This window comes from Nipponia nippon, unplaced genomic scaffold, assembly GCF_047370975.1.
Source record: "Nipponia nippon isolate SJK-2023a ecotype South Korea unplaced genomic scaffold, ASM4737097v1 scaffold_2, whole genome shotgun sequence".
NCBI classification, from domain to species: Eukaryota; Metazoa; Chordata; class Aves; order Pelecaniformes; family Threskiornithidae; genus Nipponia; species Nipponia nippon.
In genome coordinates, this window is record NW_028262336.1 from 32267328 (window position 1) to 32284218 (window position 16891).

At 35.4% G+C, this 16891-nt stretch overlaps 1 protein-coding gene across 7 annotated transcripts in view; it reads left to right on the top strand.

Moving 5' to 3' along the window:
• TTC3 (tetratricopeptide repeat domain 3) overlaps nt 1-16891 on the top strand; it is a 63858-nt gene that overhangs the window by 31248 nt on the left and 15719 nt on the right. For all 7 annotated transcript variants that reach the window (XM_087756295.1, XM_087756294.1, XM_087756297.1 and 4 more), the window contains 15 exons: nt 85-222; nt 1234-1314; nt 2058-2170; nt 3309-3435; nt 4933-5055; nt 5233-5334; nt 5977-6069; nt 6788-6852; nt 8261-8397; nt 10638-10952; nt 11588-11851; nt 12261-12307; nt 14192-14248; nt 15602-15678; nt 16452-16604. In XM_087756295.1, the coding sequence (XP_087612421.1) occupies nt 85-222; nt 1234-1314; nt 2058-2170; nt 3309-3435; nt 4933-5055; nt 5233-5334; nt 5977-6069; nt 6788-6852; nt 8261-8397; nt 10638-10952; nt 11588-11851; nt 12261-12307; nt 14192-14248; nt 15602-15678; nt 16452-16604 (1892 nt within the window). The remainder of the gene's footprint in view (nt 1-84; nt 223-1233; nt 1315-2057; nt 2171-3308; nt 3436-4932; nt 5056-5232; nt 5335-5976; nt 6070-6787; nt 6853-8260; nt 8398-10637; nt 10953-11587; nt 11852-12260; nt 12308-14191; nt 14249-15601; nt 15679-16451; nt 16605-16891) is intronic.

A 16891-nucleotide genomic window follows, 5' to 3' on the forward strand; every position in this document is an offset into this window, starting at 1 on the left:
ATAGCTTCCTTGCTTTTTAAAAAAGAAATAAAAAGAAGAAAAGATGGTTTTCTTCTGGACTTACTGTTTTCCTAACTATTTCAGGTGGATTTAACTATGTTGCCAGAAGCGGTTAAATCCCTTGTTCATGATGGTTATACAGCCTTGATGGACCAGCGGTGTCACAGTGCTGAACAAGCCTTTTCACAGCTGTTGAGCATTCTAAATCCTTCAGAATTAAAGGTAAACTGTGATGAATAACTTAGTTTATTAGGGTAATTGAAGCTTATGCTTTCACTATTGTGTTTCATTCTTTCCTTCCACCAAAATAGTCATTTTATTGAATTGTTGCCTGTGATGTTGACTACAGTGCCAAGTGTTTCACTGGTGTGTATGCCAAGGAGCTTACAGATGATAACAGGATAGTAACGTAGGATGTATTTTGGTAATGTTGAGCATATACGTGCATTTCTAGATGCAATCTAAAAAAACATTTACATTCTTAGAAGCGTAAGATACTCTTATCAAATATCTTATTTGATAAGAAACTACTGCCTGTTGTCAGCTGAACCTCTATTCATAATAATGTAGGGTAAAAAGAATTTATATTCTTCAGGTCAGATAACTCTTTGGCAAGTACTGTGAAATTTTGTGTATGTGTATCTAGCCAACCAGCCACTGACCCATTTGTCATCCTGGATTTCTTTAAATTATTGTACTGTAGTGTTAAGTTTTATGTGACAATGTGTGTGCACCTGCGTTGCTGTGTTTCAAGCTCCCATCTTAGTAAGGGCTGTTGCAGTGCCAACAAGAAGTGTGTCTAAGCAAGTAATGCACCAATCCATCTGTAATTGTGACCTAGTTTATTAGGAAGAAAAAATTCTTTATTTAAAAAAAAAAAGAAAAAAAATCTGTTCAATTCTGAACATAAAATATAGCAAAGACACACTGCACTTCATGAAGTCAACATAGTAAGGCCTGTAGTTACAGCCTTTCTAAAAGCAGATGTTTCAGGATGTATGACTTTGAAATGTATAGGGCTGCCAAATGACCAGCAGTAAAGGTGTAGTTAACCTCCACTTTTTATGCTAATTGTAACATAGATCTGGGTAGAGGCTATAATAAGAAGGATGAGAAAAGAGTTTCCTATCTCTGTTGTAGTGAAGGTCTTCAGTTCACAGTAGACAATAATGTTCTAGTTAACAGCAAAGCGTTTTTGTGCGTGCTACTACTGTAATTTGACTCTATTTGCAGCAACTGAAACTTCGTATTATTAATTATGTTGTAATCATCTATGGACATGCCACTGCTCTTCTTGGAATAGGACAGCCTGAGGTATGATATTAAGCCACTATATTGCTTTTATTCAAAATTCTAGTTCAGCTAGTTGGTCATCCATTTCTGTCTCTTCTTAACAGACATAAAATGAGTGGGGAAGGAAAGCTTTTGTCACATTTTAGAAAATCTCATATCTGAGACTAGAGGTTTAATATCTGAGACTAGATCTTTAATGGTTTGGGATAAATTAAGCTACCAAATAAAATTTCTTTTTAAGCTTTCGAATTAAATTCTTAAGTATTAATGGAGTATAGTCAACTATTTTTCTTCTACTTCATTGTAATGTGGTTATGCACTAGTCTTTCTAACAAACATTCTGCTACTAAGACAAGAGAAAGAGAAGGCTTTTGGTTCTGGAAAACACCAAAACAGACATGTGGGTTGTTTTCGTTTTTGGGGGGTTTGTTTTGTTTTGTTTGTTTGTTTTTTAAAATAAAGTGTTTAAAAATATTTAGTGTCTTACAATGAATTTTAAAATGTCTGGGTGTTTGTAGCTCAGTGAGTTCAATCATTTAATTTCAATATTTCAGAGGGAGCCCAAGTTTACAGAATAAGTTTCTGTTTTAAAAAAAAGGGAAGCCTTTGTGTGTGACCATAAGGTTGCTTAATTCCTTTCACTGTTCATAAGACTGATCAAAAAATAGGGCATACTGACCCACTCTACTGGAGCAAAACAAGCAGAGGAAAAGTGAAAAGCTGCTGGCAGCGTCACATATTTTTGTCTTAAATTTATTTTGAAGGCATTGGCAAAGGCTGAAGACCAGTTTAAGAAAATAATTGAACAGTACCAGGAAGAAAGATTTGGTTGTTTGGCGTACTATGGAATTGGAAAAGTGTACCTCAGACAAAACAGGTTGGTATAATATAAAGCTTCAATATTTGATACAAAAAATATTTTCATTTGAGAAACCAAGTGTGGGGTTTTTTTTAATTAGTCCTTGTTAATCACTAAATTCATACATCAGACTGATTTATTACAACTTTGTTACTGCTAAGGACGGAATGGAAGCCGCTGAATCGAGCGGACTGCAGGGCATGGGGATATGACCAGCCAGCATACCCCTGTGGTGGAGGAGAGCTCACAGAAGGGCAAAAAAACGATGATCTCAGGGAAAAATGTATCGTAAAGAAAGCTTAACTTATCTCAACACCAGGGAGACTGGACGGTGACCTTGGTTTTAGATAAGGCAGCTGCACAAGTGAGTCATTGGGTTCCCCGAGACAGATAAAGAGTAATGTCTTCCTGAGCTAGCCAGACCAGCATGGGGAGAGAGGGGGAGTGTATATATGTGGCTCAGCCGAACATAAAGTGCAGACACTGGACAACTCATAAACTTGAGAGCAAAGGGCTTGAGCTGGCTTCAACCCATGTATTCCTGGTGGTATTTCTTCCCAGCGTCCTGACGGTAAGCATATAGAGACTGCTAATGGGAATCAGTGTTTGTATTGATTCAACTGTGTGTTGCAATTGCTATGTTACGCTTGTGTTGTGATTTCAGTATATCACTGTATTGCTCTACTTAATCAAAATCCCCTGTAAGGCCTGTGGTGGGTTGATCTTGGCTGGCTGCCAGACCCTCACCCGGCTGTGCTCCCACTCCGCCTCCTCAGTGGGAGAGGAGGAGAAAATAAGATGAAAAAGCCCAGGGGTTGAGATAGAGACAGGGAGATAACTTGCTAATTACAGTCATAGGCAAAACAGGCTCAACTTGAGGAAAAATAATTTAATTTATTGCCTGTTAAAATAGAGTTGGATGGTGGGAAACGAAGTAGAAAACTAAAATCGCTCACACCTTGAGTCTTTTATACTGAAGACTCCTTAAACAGATAACTTAATGAACCAGGTGCTCTTCCATTCCACATACTCTTACAGTTTTTTACTTTTTTTTTTTTTTCCTCTTGGATCGTAAAATGAATCGTAAAAGTATTACAGGCCATGCAGAAGTTATTCACATATGATCTGAACATGTCGTACCTGTTTCAAACTTCAGATTTTCAGATGCGCTCGATCAGTTCTTGAAATCACAAACAATGGTTAATCACAAGATTGTACCTGGGGTATTAACTTGGCCCACAACATCTCAGGTCATTGAAGAGACACGAACAGAGAATTTACAGGTATGTTTAAAAAAAAAAAGGCATAAAAACATGTTCTGTCAAATGGCCTTTCCAAAAAGGTTGTCATCCTCCACCCTGCCTCCCCATTGTCAAGGCCAAAGGAGGATGGTGGGTGAAAGGGAGGGTTCAGCCTGGAGCAGTCAGTGTAACTGCTGCTGCTCATTGTCTAGAGTGTTGTCAGCCTGAAGGCCTGGCCTTGGTAGAGCAGAACTCTTCTTGTGATGACAAATTTGAACACCTGGGAAGCATCCTGTTTACAGCACAAGGGCAGGGGCTCTGTGTCAGGCTCTATGATTGAGTATTTTTATGTAATAATACGGTTCTAATCTGCTCCAAGTGTTTCATAATGTGTTAACTTCTTAGTTGCGTGTTACCAAACTTTAAGTAGATGTGAATACTATACACAACATAATGCTAGAGAGAGACGGTTAAAAATTTGAATTAGCAAAAATGTGAACTTGAAAATCTTAGCAGTGGTGCTATATTTAAAACCAAATAGGAGAGTTTGACCGTATAGTTCTTGGTCGATGCAGTTGGACTTGTATGGTAAAATTCCCCGTTTGACCTGAAAAATCTTAACTTGTGGTTCTGACACTACAAATTGCTTTCTCACACTGAACAGCTTTTTTTTTAAAAAAAAATTATTATTACTATTACTATTGTTTTTAAATTATAATTGAGTCACTGTTATTTGTGAAGGGTTTCTGGATAAACCATGCCACGAGAGGCAAGACACATGAGCTCCTCTGCATGGAGGCAGTTTGACATGGTAGAACGTGCTAGGTTATTCAGTGTATGAACTTGGCTATACTATGCTGACCTGTTTTGTTTCTGGTAGAAGCAGCAGTACTGTTGTTTCCTAAACAAAAACTGACCTAAAGATTTCTCATGGACCCCCCCACCTGACACCACAGTAAATCATCAGTGGTCTGGGACTTCTGGAGAGCATAATGCAAATATCTGAAAGGCTGTAACTGGTGGTCTGTTTGTTTCTACTAATGTTTTATTAATCTGGGCTCAGTGCAAACCCTTTGGGACTTGAACTGACTTCACATAAAGCCACTGAAATGTCTTTACCTCAGATGCTATTCTGGGAGATCTCACTAACTCCAGTGCAGGGCCAGGTCTGAGCTGTCCCTGGGAATGTACTTGATCCTGTAATGCAGATCCCAGGTGAGGCACTCCTGAAAACTTACTATATTCTCACGCATTTGGAATTGGTCAGCGTGTAAAACATTGGTCCAAGAAAAACCTGTATGCAGGAAAGCTATGAGTTCTTAGCTGATAGCAGTTCAAATGAGCTTTTGAATATTTTGTCATAAAAGGACAATATTCCACAGCTTTCACTAGAAAAGAGTTGTTCTTTTGGTATTAGTTATCTGCTGTTCAGCAAGAGATGTGTGTTTCACTGCAGAGTTCCCTAGAAGTTTGTAAGTAGATATTGAATCTTTTCCTGGTTTCTGTGCAATTTGTCTTACATAATTTTGTGTTTCTCAGTTGATTTTAAAGAATTGTATTGAGGAATGCAAGTTCCCTCCAGAACCAGATGCAATTTGTCGATATCAGCAATGCCATGGCCACTCTAAAATCCAAATATATTTTACAGATCCAGACTTTAAGGTAAATTTTTAGTTTAAAAGCATTTGGGAAATAAAGCTTCAAGTTTACATGTTTTCTGCCCCCTTTCATATTAAAGAGCTATCTGGAACACACCATCTTATCCCAACTACTGTTAAGTTGTGTGCTGTTTTCTGTTTTTTTTAAAGATGTTAAATTCATATTATTTCTCAATGTTAGGGTTTTATACGTATTACTTGCTGTCAGCAATGTAGAGTGGAGTTTCATATCAGCTGTTGGAAAAAGTTGAAAACGACAAACTACAGTGATAAAAATGATAAGGTAAGAGCTGTGTCAGACAATAAGCACTTTATTTTTTTCTTTAGTCAAGATTATAGCATTCCTTTAGTTTCTGATAAGTGCAGTGCTACAGCCTGATGTTCCACCTGCATGACAGTGGCAGGAGACGACACAGGAAAGAGGAGTCTCTTGCTAAATTTTCTGATGTGCAAGTGTGGGTAAAGCTTGCTGTTGTCTACAGAAGAAAGGCCTGTCTGTGTGAAGGCTTAGTACGCTTAGCCTGTTTATCTTGCATCATTTATGTCCTCCCACATGGAAGTTTTATTCCTTCTACAGTCTTGTTCTTGAAGTAACAGTTCAACATTAGTATACCTAAAGGAATTTTACAAAATACATTATCATATTTTTAAAGTTGACTCTTGAACGTGAAGGTGGAGGAGGAGGGGCTCTGCTATAGCTTTGGGAATAACAGGTGTATGATGTGGACAGGTAACAGATCTAGGATCCTTTTGATTTGCAGACCTTGCCAAGTCAGCTGTCGCTTGCTTTCCTCATCCAGTAAGAGTTTAGGAATGTGCTAGCTTTAATTACCTTGGCCACCTTAAGTTAAGAAACTAATCTATATAAGAACATAGATTTTGTATGAATTTAAATGTCTGTTGTGTGTATCATCTTCTCCTACAGGATTTTCTTCAAGAATTGTGTTTCACTCCTGATTGTACAGGCCTTATTTCAAAAATAGTTATTTTCAGGTCTTCTGGACTGGTAAAATGTGAAGTAAGTAAATGTTCATACAAAATATGAAAATAAGCCTTAAAATATTTACTCTGGTAAAGGAGATAAAGTGAAGATGAGAATGTAACTGCAAACACATAAGTAATATGCTATCTTAACTACAGAATCTGAGCATTATTTAGGAATATTAATTACCTGTTCTTCTTGCCGCCTCTTCTGATGGAGCAGGCATTACCTTATGGTATTGGTTAGAATTGTCATGGGTGGGAACTGGAGCTTCATTTTATATTTAGCTTGTGCAACATGAAAGGATCTGTTAGTTTAACTCAGAGCTAATCTTGCTAAATGAAATAATTGTATTGGAAGAGTGCTCTTACCCTCCACAGAGTTGTAGGAAGATGGATACTTCTTCCCAGAGCAGTATTGGTCTGTGAGAAGAAGGAAAAAAAAAAAAAAAGAAAAAAAAAAATTGTAAAGTTTGCTTCCTGCCCGCTAGTAAAGCAAAACAGCCTCCAGTTCTTCCTGACTTTGTGTTACCTTTCAACCTGTTTTTTCTGCTTATAAAGAAGTAGTGCTACCAGGTTGTAGCAGTAGAAGATAATTTTAGGTAGACCTTCATGAGGCTTATGTAGGCTGCATTATCTCTTTTGTAGTATTACTTTTACTGCTTTCCAAAGCATCAAATGTTCCTGGGTTTTGAGCACAGCAATGTTGCATTGTAACCCAAATTTAATTAATATGATGTTGCTTATTTTGGTAGTTTGAACAAAAAATCACAAAAACCAAGGAACCCCCAAGGCCCAGTATTAAACAGAAATGTTCAAGGTAAGCTCTCTGCTCTTTAAAAGTAAGTTGAATCAATTTGAGAACAAAACAGTTTTCTCTAGGATTGGTTTTCATGCCTTTTTAAGAGTTGCTAAAATACCACGAATACTTTGGAAAGCTATTCTTGCCCTTTGCCTCTGACAAACTAAAAACTCTGATAAAATATGTTACGATCCCATTATAAAAGTGTTTAAATTAACTTGTAAAATAAGATACAGAGCTGCAGATTTATAATGAGCACAGGAGGGCATTAACTGGTATTGCTGGATAAATTATTGGTAGCTCTCTAGTGGTCGTACAGTTCTTTAAAAACAACATTTTCAGTTTGGCCACAGGAAACTGTTTTCAGATATACAGGATATGGGTTGATGCAAATCCGATTTCCCACACCTCTGTATTGAGGGATAAATTGTCCATTGTGCCATTGACTTCCTGGCAATTTGAACCAATAGTTTTTTAATATAAATTGCTGCAGTCATCTTTAAGTCTTTATACCTAAAACCTGATTTTATTGTGAAATCTGTGGACAGGGATGTAGCATCTGGGAAACTGTGATTTGGCGGCTGTGTGCAGGACTTGAGGACTCTTTCTTTACTTTTGCTCTCCGTACATGTGTCTGTACATGTCTTTCATTTGTGCTAAAAGAATGGGTGTCTGTTGGTCTTCTTAATGGATTGAGTGTCTTAATTACCCTGGACTTCCGTTGCATGTGTATCTAGATTAGAATGCCACCTCTATTTTCAGTCTGAGATCGCAAGTGTCATTCTATTCCTCCCAGTTGCTAGAGGGAAGAAACTCAGCAAGATTTTTAGCTGGATGGGAGAGGTATCATTGCGTGGCATAAGTTCAACACCACTGTTCCACAGCATTTGCTATCTAACCGACTTTGTATGAATGTTTAGAAAGTGTAAATAAAAACTGTATATAACGATGCTACTTCTGTTGTTGATGCACATACCTTTGAGATAACTGAGTTAACCTTACTTGACAAAAAAAGTGTGATAAATAATGAGGAATCATGCTGAGAGGATGAACAAAATTGGTTTTTAAAGGTTAAAGGAATCAAATGTTAATATTTGGTTCAAAATGCTGAGTTATAAATTAAGAAAAAAACCGTTAGTATTTAAGTTCATCCTAATTCAGATGTCATTAATGGGAGTAAAAAGTATTTCTTCTTGAGGATATTCTTACACTTACATATTTGATCTTTGTGAAACTTTTATGAAATTTTGTGGTCTCTTCTAAATTAAAACTAGCTTTATTATATTTGTGCTTTTCAGCATAATATTTTATAGTAGAATGGGGCTTATAGCTATTGTAAGACATGAAAAATAACTGCGATGTGCCTAACTCCTTTGGCAACTGATCTCAACTAATGTTAGGCTCACTGCTTAATTGCTTTTTTCAGTCTTAGGAAGTTAAAAATGAAACAAGAAAAAAAATTAAGAAGAAAACGTGCACGAGAAGAGGCACAGAATTCTGCTAAAAAGAAAATAGAAGAAAACCAGATGGGAAACGAACCATCTCAATACAGTCATCACTGTGGTATGTGGAAGTCTAGATAATTGTTCTAAGTTATCAGGAGGTAACATAATGAGCATTCTGAATGTCCTGAGTCAAATTATAGCAGAATACTAATATTGAACATAATCCCCCCCTTAAGGACTTGCATTTTTACTTATGATTACTTTTATTTCAGTTCTGGTTTTAATTTTTAAATAACTGTAAGATGTTAGTCTATAGTTAAGTTCCTTGTAGAAAACTTTTATTCTTGCTTCATTGTTATGAAGAAGCAGCATGAAGAGGGCACAGGCTCAAATTCCAAGTTAATCTATTTAAAAGTGGTTAAAAGAAAAAGCTTTATGCCCAACAAGTTGGGACACTGCTACAGAAAAAAATAAAAACTGCATCTCAGATAAAGAAAGAACAATATCCTGACTGCAGAAACTGCAGTGACTTGAAAAGTGTATTTCAGAGGATTGGGGAAAATAAAATACTTCAACCTGTAAGTATATAGTCAGTTAATGCTTCAGCTTTGGTGTTCCAGTTACATTGGTCTGCAGTGTTCTGTATTTCAGAGGTGTGAACTTCCACTGCATTTTGTATTAGGGCAAGCTACAGTGCAAAGAAAAATGGGTGATTTTTTTTTTTTAAAATTTTTGTCTATATTATTAACTTTAAAACAGTCCTCATGTTAATTTCCTTGTAGAATTTCATATTAAATACTTGGAGGGTGCTTTTTCATCCCATATATGCCATACTTGGAGTTCTCCAGAACCCTGTTGCCTGTTCAGTGGCATATCCTGGCACTTTCTCTTTAAAAAGCTCTTAGGTGCTAATCTTTTCAAGTTTTTTTTTGGTAACCATTTTGTTTGAGAGCAGTCCTTTCCATTAGCCCCGCAGATTACTATTTTTGCTTCCATGTGGTTTTCTAAAATCACGTTCAATTGACTTTGTGGTTTGTTTTTATTTTAAAGTCTCGGCTATCTCCTTTCCTATGGCTTATCTTTAGTTCTGGTCCTTGCATCCACTGCAGGTCACTCAGTTATACGTATGTGACTTGAGTGTCCTAAATGCCCTTGAAACTTCTAAGAACTAAAAATGCCTTTGATGTGACAAAAACGCTCACACTGAAGTACTGTGGATAAAGTTGGGACACTGATGCAGGAATATGTCAACACCAAGCAATGCAGTTCTGCAAAAATCTGTGCATTGGTGTTGGCCAACTTTTTAATTTCTCCTGAGTTAATTCCATAAAAAAATTGAAGTCTTGCATGTCTTTGGAGACAAGCTATCTGTTACCCTGCTTTTTCACTTCGGGAAATTTCGTGACGAAATCTTTCACAAAAACATCTAATTTAATCTCCCAAGCTATCTGAGGGGTTGAGACGCCAATTTCAGGGGAGGGCTAGATCACAGAGGGGCTTTTTCTTTTGTTTTTAGCAGCCATAGCTACCTTTAAATAAGAAAAAATCTGATTGTAAATTGGAGAGGAGTGCAAGTGAGAGGAACACTTGTTTGTATGCACATTTGTAAGATACAGAGGTTTTTAATGCAGACTCCTGCAGGATAAACTCAGACATGATGTAAACTTGTAGAGTTCATTGAATCTGTTGGTATGCTTGGAACTGTTTTGTGTTACAATGCGTAATTATTCCACGTGTAATATGTAGTGCTTTGTTTTTAAAAAATTATTTTCAGATCTACATCTTTTAACTATAGTTACTGTCAGTTAAGCTCTGAAAGTGGCATTCTATAAATGTGTGGTCTGGAAGAATAATGAAAGGTGAAGGCTGATATGAGCCAGTAATCTTTTTCACTCTTTTTCTACAAAGAACCAGTGGCAGTGTCAGGGCAAAGGTTTGCTACTAGGTGTATGCTCGAGTGTTCAGAAGCGTGCCTTTGCTCTGGGAACTGGTGCTTGGGAGAGTTCTGTCTCTGTGTCAGGGCTGGCATGCAGCCCACACAGGTAAATCTGTACAGACAATTGCTTGAAGCTACTATTACTGGCAGGTAATTTTTTTTTTCTTTCTGAAATCTAGTTAAGGTGCTAAGGATTGTTTCTTTGCATAAACCAAATTTAAAACAACGTTGTGTCAAATTAATAATGCTAAGGCTAGTTTATATGGAAAGTTACATATTCTGTATTTTTCAGTGTTGTGATAAAGCAAATAATTAAAAACACCACTTAGTCCAAATTATCTGTACTTTAAAGTTGATGTTTTTAATTGTGTTAAACAGACATGAAATCTTGTTTTGTTTGGTTTTTTTTAATCCTGTTATAGGTTATGTTCAGGATTTGTATGCTGGCGATCGAGTCCTGCAGCATATTAGTCGAAATGCTGAGCGAATAAAAACAGCTGTTCGTGATGCTTCCAAACTATTAAAGGAATTACTTTCATGGTTTGTAATCAGTGAGGAGGATTACACATCATATTCCAAAACTAGCAGCATGTCACATGAAGTGATGGAGCAGCTCATGAGTTACTTAATTCAGGAAAAAAACAGAGTAAAAACAAGAGGTTTTATCCATGTGCTGAGTGAGCTGGAAGAAGTGGATCCCAAATTACACAAGTGGCTGAAACATCTTAACAACTTGGGTAGGCTATATGTTTATGTAATAGCAGAAGACCTTACCCTGTCATAATTGTTCGGTTCACAGATGAAAAGATAACCTCCCTGTTTTCCAGTCTTGCTTTCTTAACTTCAAATGGTAAAGTAAAGCTTTCCTCTTTTTCATTTACTTGATCCTTAACCAGGATTTCTAGAGAAGAAAGTATGACTGTTGGTAACACAGGAACAACCTCTCTTGTCTCTGCAAGTAAAGCATTCTAATGTGGGCAGGGCTTTGTCTGTGTAGTAAAGAGAAAACTGAACAGATTTATTTTTTTAATGTTTTTAAATTCTACAGTAGGCTTAAATGATAATATTTGTATAAATAATAAGATGCCAAAGCCTTGGACAAGATTTGTGGTCTTAATTCTATTCTGATGCATCCATGTTCTTCAAGGAATTTATATAGATTTGTTATACAAATAATAATTTGGTGTTTACCTAGAGTAAAATTTATATAAACTCTGTTTATCATTTTTGTTTGCATTTTCAAAATCTGTTTCAGCTGCTGTATATTTAATTTCTAGAACAAACTGTTCCTCTTTGAAGAGGAATATCACACTGTAAGCTCTAAAACTCTGAAGCTGGAATGAAATGTTTTTTTTTTTTTCATCTCTTTTAGGTCTGACAGCTACAAAGAACTTTCTCCTTCAGTATGGACAATTTTTAAAAGAGCTTGACCTCTCTATTTTAACCACACTCTGGAATGAGAAGTATGGTAGTAAATTTGACTATGTGACAACTAGTTCTGAAGACAAAGAAATTCGTGATTATTTCTTAAAACCACCCTTAGAGAAAACCCGTTGTTTTATATGGCTGTTAGAAGACAACAGAGAAAATTTTCCATTTCTGCATCAAGCTTTAGATGAATTCTTTGATAAAATGGGTAAGTATGCAAAGGTCATCATTCTTACAAGCCTTGAATTTTGTCTGTTTTTACACCATATTTTATGGGCTTTGTAAAAGGCCGAAACGTCAGCAAACTGTTAACCGCCTCATTATATGGAATCTTCTGTGTTCAGTGCTTTAAAAGGCAGTATGGCCTCGAAAGGCAAGCCACCCTTTTTTTTAGGTTACATTCTGCTGTTTTGTTTCATGTGCCACAACCAGCACATGAGTTTACCTTTATGCATGTATGTTGTCCAACCAAAATAAGTATTTATTTTGAGATGCTTTGGTGGTGTTTGATAAATGATTATAATAGTTATTACCATAATTTTGTACCTCAGAATTATAAGTTACATGAAATAGTAATACTTTTGTTTACGAATGTGACTTTGTTATCCTTTCAATAGATGACCCTACCATTGTATTAAAGAAGCAGGGAAATGAAAATATATCGGTAAGTGAACTTAACGTCTATTTGGTATAAGCTCAGAAACAAGTATGAGTGTGGTGTTTTAAAAACGTGCAAAAGTGAATAGAGACATGCATCTCTTGGTTTATTTTACATCATCTTCCTTCAGACCTGATTGGAGATTTAGTCTTTTGTTTTATCTTCTCCCCCCACCCCTCTTTTCTTAAAGCATTTGAAGACTGCATATCATTTTCCTTAAACTTCCATCAGTAAAATAGTTGTTTAGGGTTTTCTCTTTAGTTAAAACACAAACCAACAAGATATCTTTTAGATTATGAGCATTTCAAGGATATGCAGATCAGGAAGTTGTAGTGAAAGCAGATGAGGATACAGTGATGTGCCGTATCACCTCCTTTGGATAGGGAAAATAAGGCAAATAAGGTGCGTGGGAATAGCATTTACGTACTACTTGATAACAGCAGTTTAAAAAAAGTCTCATTGGGGAATTTAAAAAGGAAAAAAGAAAAAAAAAGCATCCGATTTACAAACAGAGAGGCTTTTACGAACTGTCGTATCTGCATATTTACCATGACTTTAAAAAGAACTATGAAAGCTAGAATTACTTTTTTTTCTGATAAAAGATCAACCTATAGAAATTCATGACATCTGGAAGAGCTTTCCATTTGCCACTAAAACCTATTTTAAAAATTCCTCTGAATATCAGCCATATAATCGTACATAAACTCCTGCTTATGCATTTCATAATCTGAGTAGAACAAGAGTTCGTATTTACCATGACAACTGAACTTGAAGTGTGATTCTCGCTTGAGTGTGCTTAACTTGAATCTGCACAATCTTGGTCACTAATTGTACTGTATATTTTACAGTCCAAAGCAACAAATGGGAAGGTAGTGTAACCCAGCTTTACCTTCAGATGTCGTTAAATTGTAAGGCTAGGAATTTGACGTTTGTTCTGCTAATTAGAAAAGTAAATTTGAAGTCAGAGATATTTTGCATTTGTTCATTACAATTTATAGATGCTTTTCAGATTCAACTCATAATTCTTAAACTATACATCATTCTGAATAACTTTGATTAGTATCTTAATTAAAATCCATTCTAATTGGCAGAAGTATATTACGTATTTCAGTTAATTATGTGTGTGAGACACTCTCATTTAAAATTATTCTAGCCTGCAGATAAATTTATCTGTACAAAACCAAGATTTACTTTTGATACAGAATAAATCTTTAGAATTAATTAATATACATCTTAATAAGATGTGAAATCCTTTGCTTTTTCATTTCATGAATCCAAGAATGAAATAAATGAAATGAATGAAATGAAAGCCATTACAATAAAACTACTTCTATTTCAGTGTTACTCATATCCTAAAATAAACTGTTAGTAAGTAACTGTTAGTAGAGTTATGTTACTCTATAATCACAGTCCTATTAAAAAGTGAAGATGCATTTTAGTTCCTTCGTCATTGCATATCTTAGAAAATTGAAGTGACCAGAACATTTGACAGTTCTGTTTGCTTCTTGTTCCCCAAACAAAACTGTGTTGCGTGGTATGTCACAGCTGCTTAAATATGTAATTTCAGCTATAAGTAATGAGTAAGCGTCTGAAATACCAAAATGATAGAACATACTGTTTTTAAAAATAAATGTTCTATGCATTTAAAGAGGAAAATGATGAAAAAGAACAAAATGGATAAAATCTTGAAAAGCTCTGTTTCTTTTTGTGTTTTCTAGCTGGGGATGGAGTGGAGAGGGGGAAGATTGCATACTTAACCTTGTAAATCTTGTTGGTCAAACCAGAATGAGAATTCTAATATGAAACTTTTTAAAATTTACCTACTGGTTTTGGAAATGCATCATAATTTTATTCTAATAAAAAAACAGTGACTTTATTTTTCTGTTTCAGACTAATGGTATCAAAGTTAAAAACAAAAACAGGAAGAAGAATTCAAAAGACTCGAGGGTCAGTAACTTTTTAGCTGCATGCTACAAATACGTTTTTTAGAATTACTGGCATTCAGATGTACAGAGGCTGTTTTCCTCAATACCTTGTGGAGACTCATTCTTGAAGTAGTTCTTCCTGAAGTAAAATAATGCTGTTAAGACTCAATTAATACAGTTTTGTTTTGTTAAAATATGAATTTCTCAGTATAAAGTGTATTTCTAAACTTGAAAAAAAAGGTTATTTATGAATAACTTTGGCTCTGACTGGATAGCAGTACGTTCAGTCTATCCACTGTCTTCATTCTGAATGACTGTTTTGATCTTAATTTCCCATACAGGAAAATGAAAAAAACACCTGTGAATACAGTGCACTGACTGCACTATGTATTTAATACTTTATGCTCCATTTCCATTTGCACTGACAAATAGCAAAGTTGGAGAAGGACACTTTACCCGTCATTTTGAGAAAGAAAAATGTGGCCTTACACCTCATGAAATAGATCTGAAATTATATCTTTAACTGTCTTTTTTGATAATTTTTATGGGCATGTCAGTGACTGAAGATGCAAGTGTTCCATTTATTGGTCAGAAAAATGTTATTAGTTGTTCAGTATTTTATAAATTTTGCTAGGAATAATATCCTACCTGAAACTTAAACTGTCTTTTGTCCTGCTTTTCTAGGATTTTGCTTTATTGAAAGCTTCAGATACAATCATCTTTGTTTCCTCCATGCCCCCACCTTTTTATAATTCCACTAGAATTTCAAGACTAAACTTAAGATTTTTCCTACTCTCATCAGCCACGTTTTTCTGACTTGGATGCATTTATACAAGTCTGTGTATTTCTAAAGTTGCTACATAATAAAAATTAAAAGACAACTAAAACATTTGTAATGCTGAACATACGAATAACACCTGTCATATTAAAACCATGTGGAACTAGGAAAGCTTTAAGGCTCTCAAATGTAAAGGAAGAGATTCCTAGAAAATCAGTGGAAGGAAGTTAGGCAAAAGTCATAATGAAGTGAAGCTGTAGTGTTTGGTTTTTTTAATCCAAACTCAGTGAAAAATCAGGCACATCTAGGATTTTGATGAAATTGGTAAAAAAAAGAGGGAGGTTGGGCTGAATATCCCAATTTCTTTTTCCAAAAGAAGTTCTGAAGAAGAAATAATTATTTTAAATTAAGAACTTTCTTGATATGGCTTAGTACTGATAACTATAGTTAAAAGTTTTGCAGTTCATCATATGGTATCTGAACATGATAAAGTTACAGAACAATGTTCGATGTAAATAAGTTACTCATAGTCTTTACAGTGGATCATTTTGCTGATACTTTTGTGAGATAAAACAATAATAATCTGTTTTTAATTAGTCTATTTTAGTATTATCCAGTGGAGTTAGTACAGCACCACGAGAAGAAGATAAGATATTTATAGAAGAAAATACTTTGTAAGTACCATCATGCACCTTTGCTTTTATTGCCCATACTCCAAAGTGCTTTGCAGGTACCGGAGAAGACAGAGTCTTAGAAACACCAAGTCTGGGTTAACATCTGAGTGTTTCTGATAAGAGCTTGTGTAGAGCCATTACTTCTCTGCTTCCAGGACAGATGTAAGGGGTATTAGAATTTTAAAGATCTCAACGATGTAGGAAGTAACCGAATGGTTGCCAGGCTGCAGCCCAATATAGCTTCTAGGCCAAAAGCTGTGCTTTCAAGTAAGATCTTACTTGCTTCGTGTTCCATTTTAATGTAGCAAGAAATTATTTGATAAATTTGTACGGACTCCATCAGTCACAACTGAACTTTGCCATCCATGCCACATCAAGCAGATTGTGATGTTGAATTGAGATAATCTGTAGTGCATTGCTCAGAATTCGTATGTTAATCAGGAGTCAAACTCTTGTATTCTGAGCCCAGTTTTGCTTTAGCTTATAGATGTGAAAGCTGCTAGGCAAGAGCTAGGTCTTATTATTACTAGCTAGTGGCAGGTCAGTTTATAGTTTAACTGTTAAAGTATTTTGGGGATAGTGTTTTTTCTGCTTGTTAGAAAAAAGTTTGCTATTGGGTATATTTTTAGCACTATGTAGTTACCATACAGCATAGTGTTTTCAGTATATGTGAAAAACACAATTATTTTCAGAGACAAGAGTTATTGTTCATATGCACTATTTATTTCTTACTTCTCTCTCTCTCTCTCTCTCTCTCTCTCTCAACGCTACAGAGATTTTACAAATTCTTATGAACCATTTGTAATCCCAGAATATCTTCGGGGGCAACTAGAGGAATTTGAAGCGCTCTGTGACATTTCAAATAGTAACAGTTATCAGAGACTTTTGGATAATAACGCAGATCAAACCTGTGAGAGCTTATATGAGTATGTATACATTTCTATGCTTAGCAGTTTAAAGGGTTTCATATTACTTCATAATTTTTATAACATATTATATTAAGTCCAGAATTGGAGTCCTGGTGGTCTGGTATATACAGGTATATACATATGCTTTGCAGTAATTGAATGTTTTTAGTAAGATGTGGACAAGCAAGAGTATTACAGAAAATTTTTATGCTTAGCTAGAACACCATCTTCCAAATGATTGTTCTTCAGTAGTTCTAGAGGTTCTTTGCTTTTAAGTATTATTATGAAAATATAACGTGTGAAAT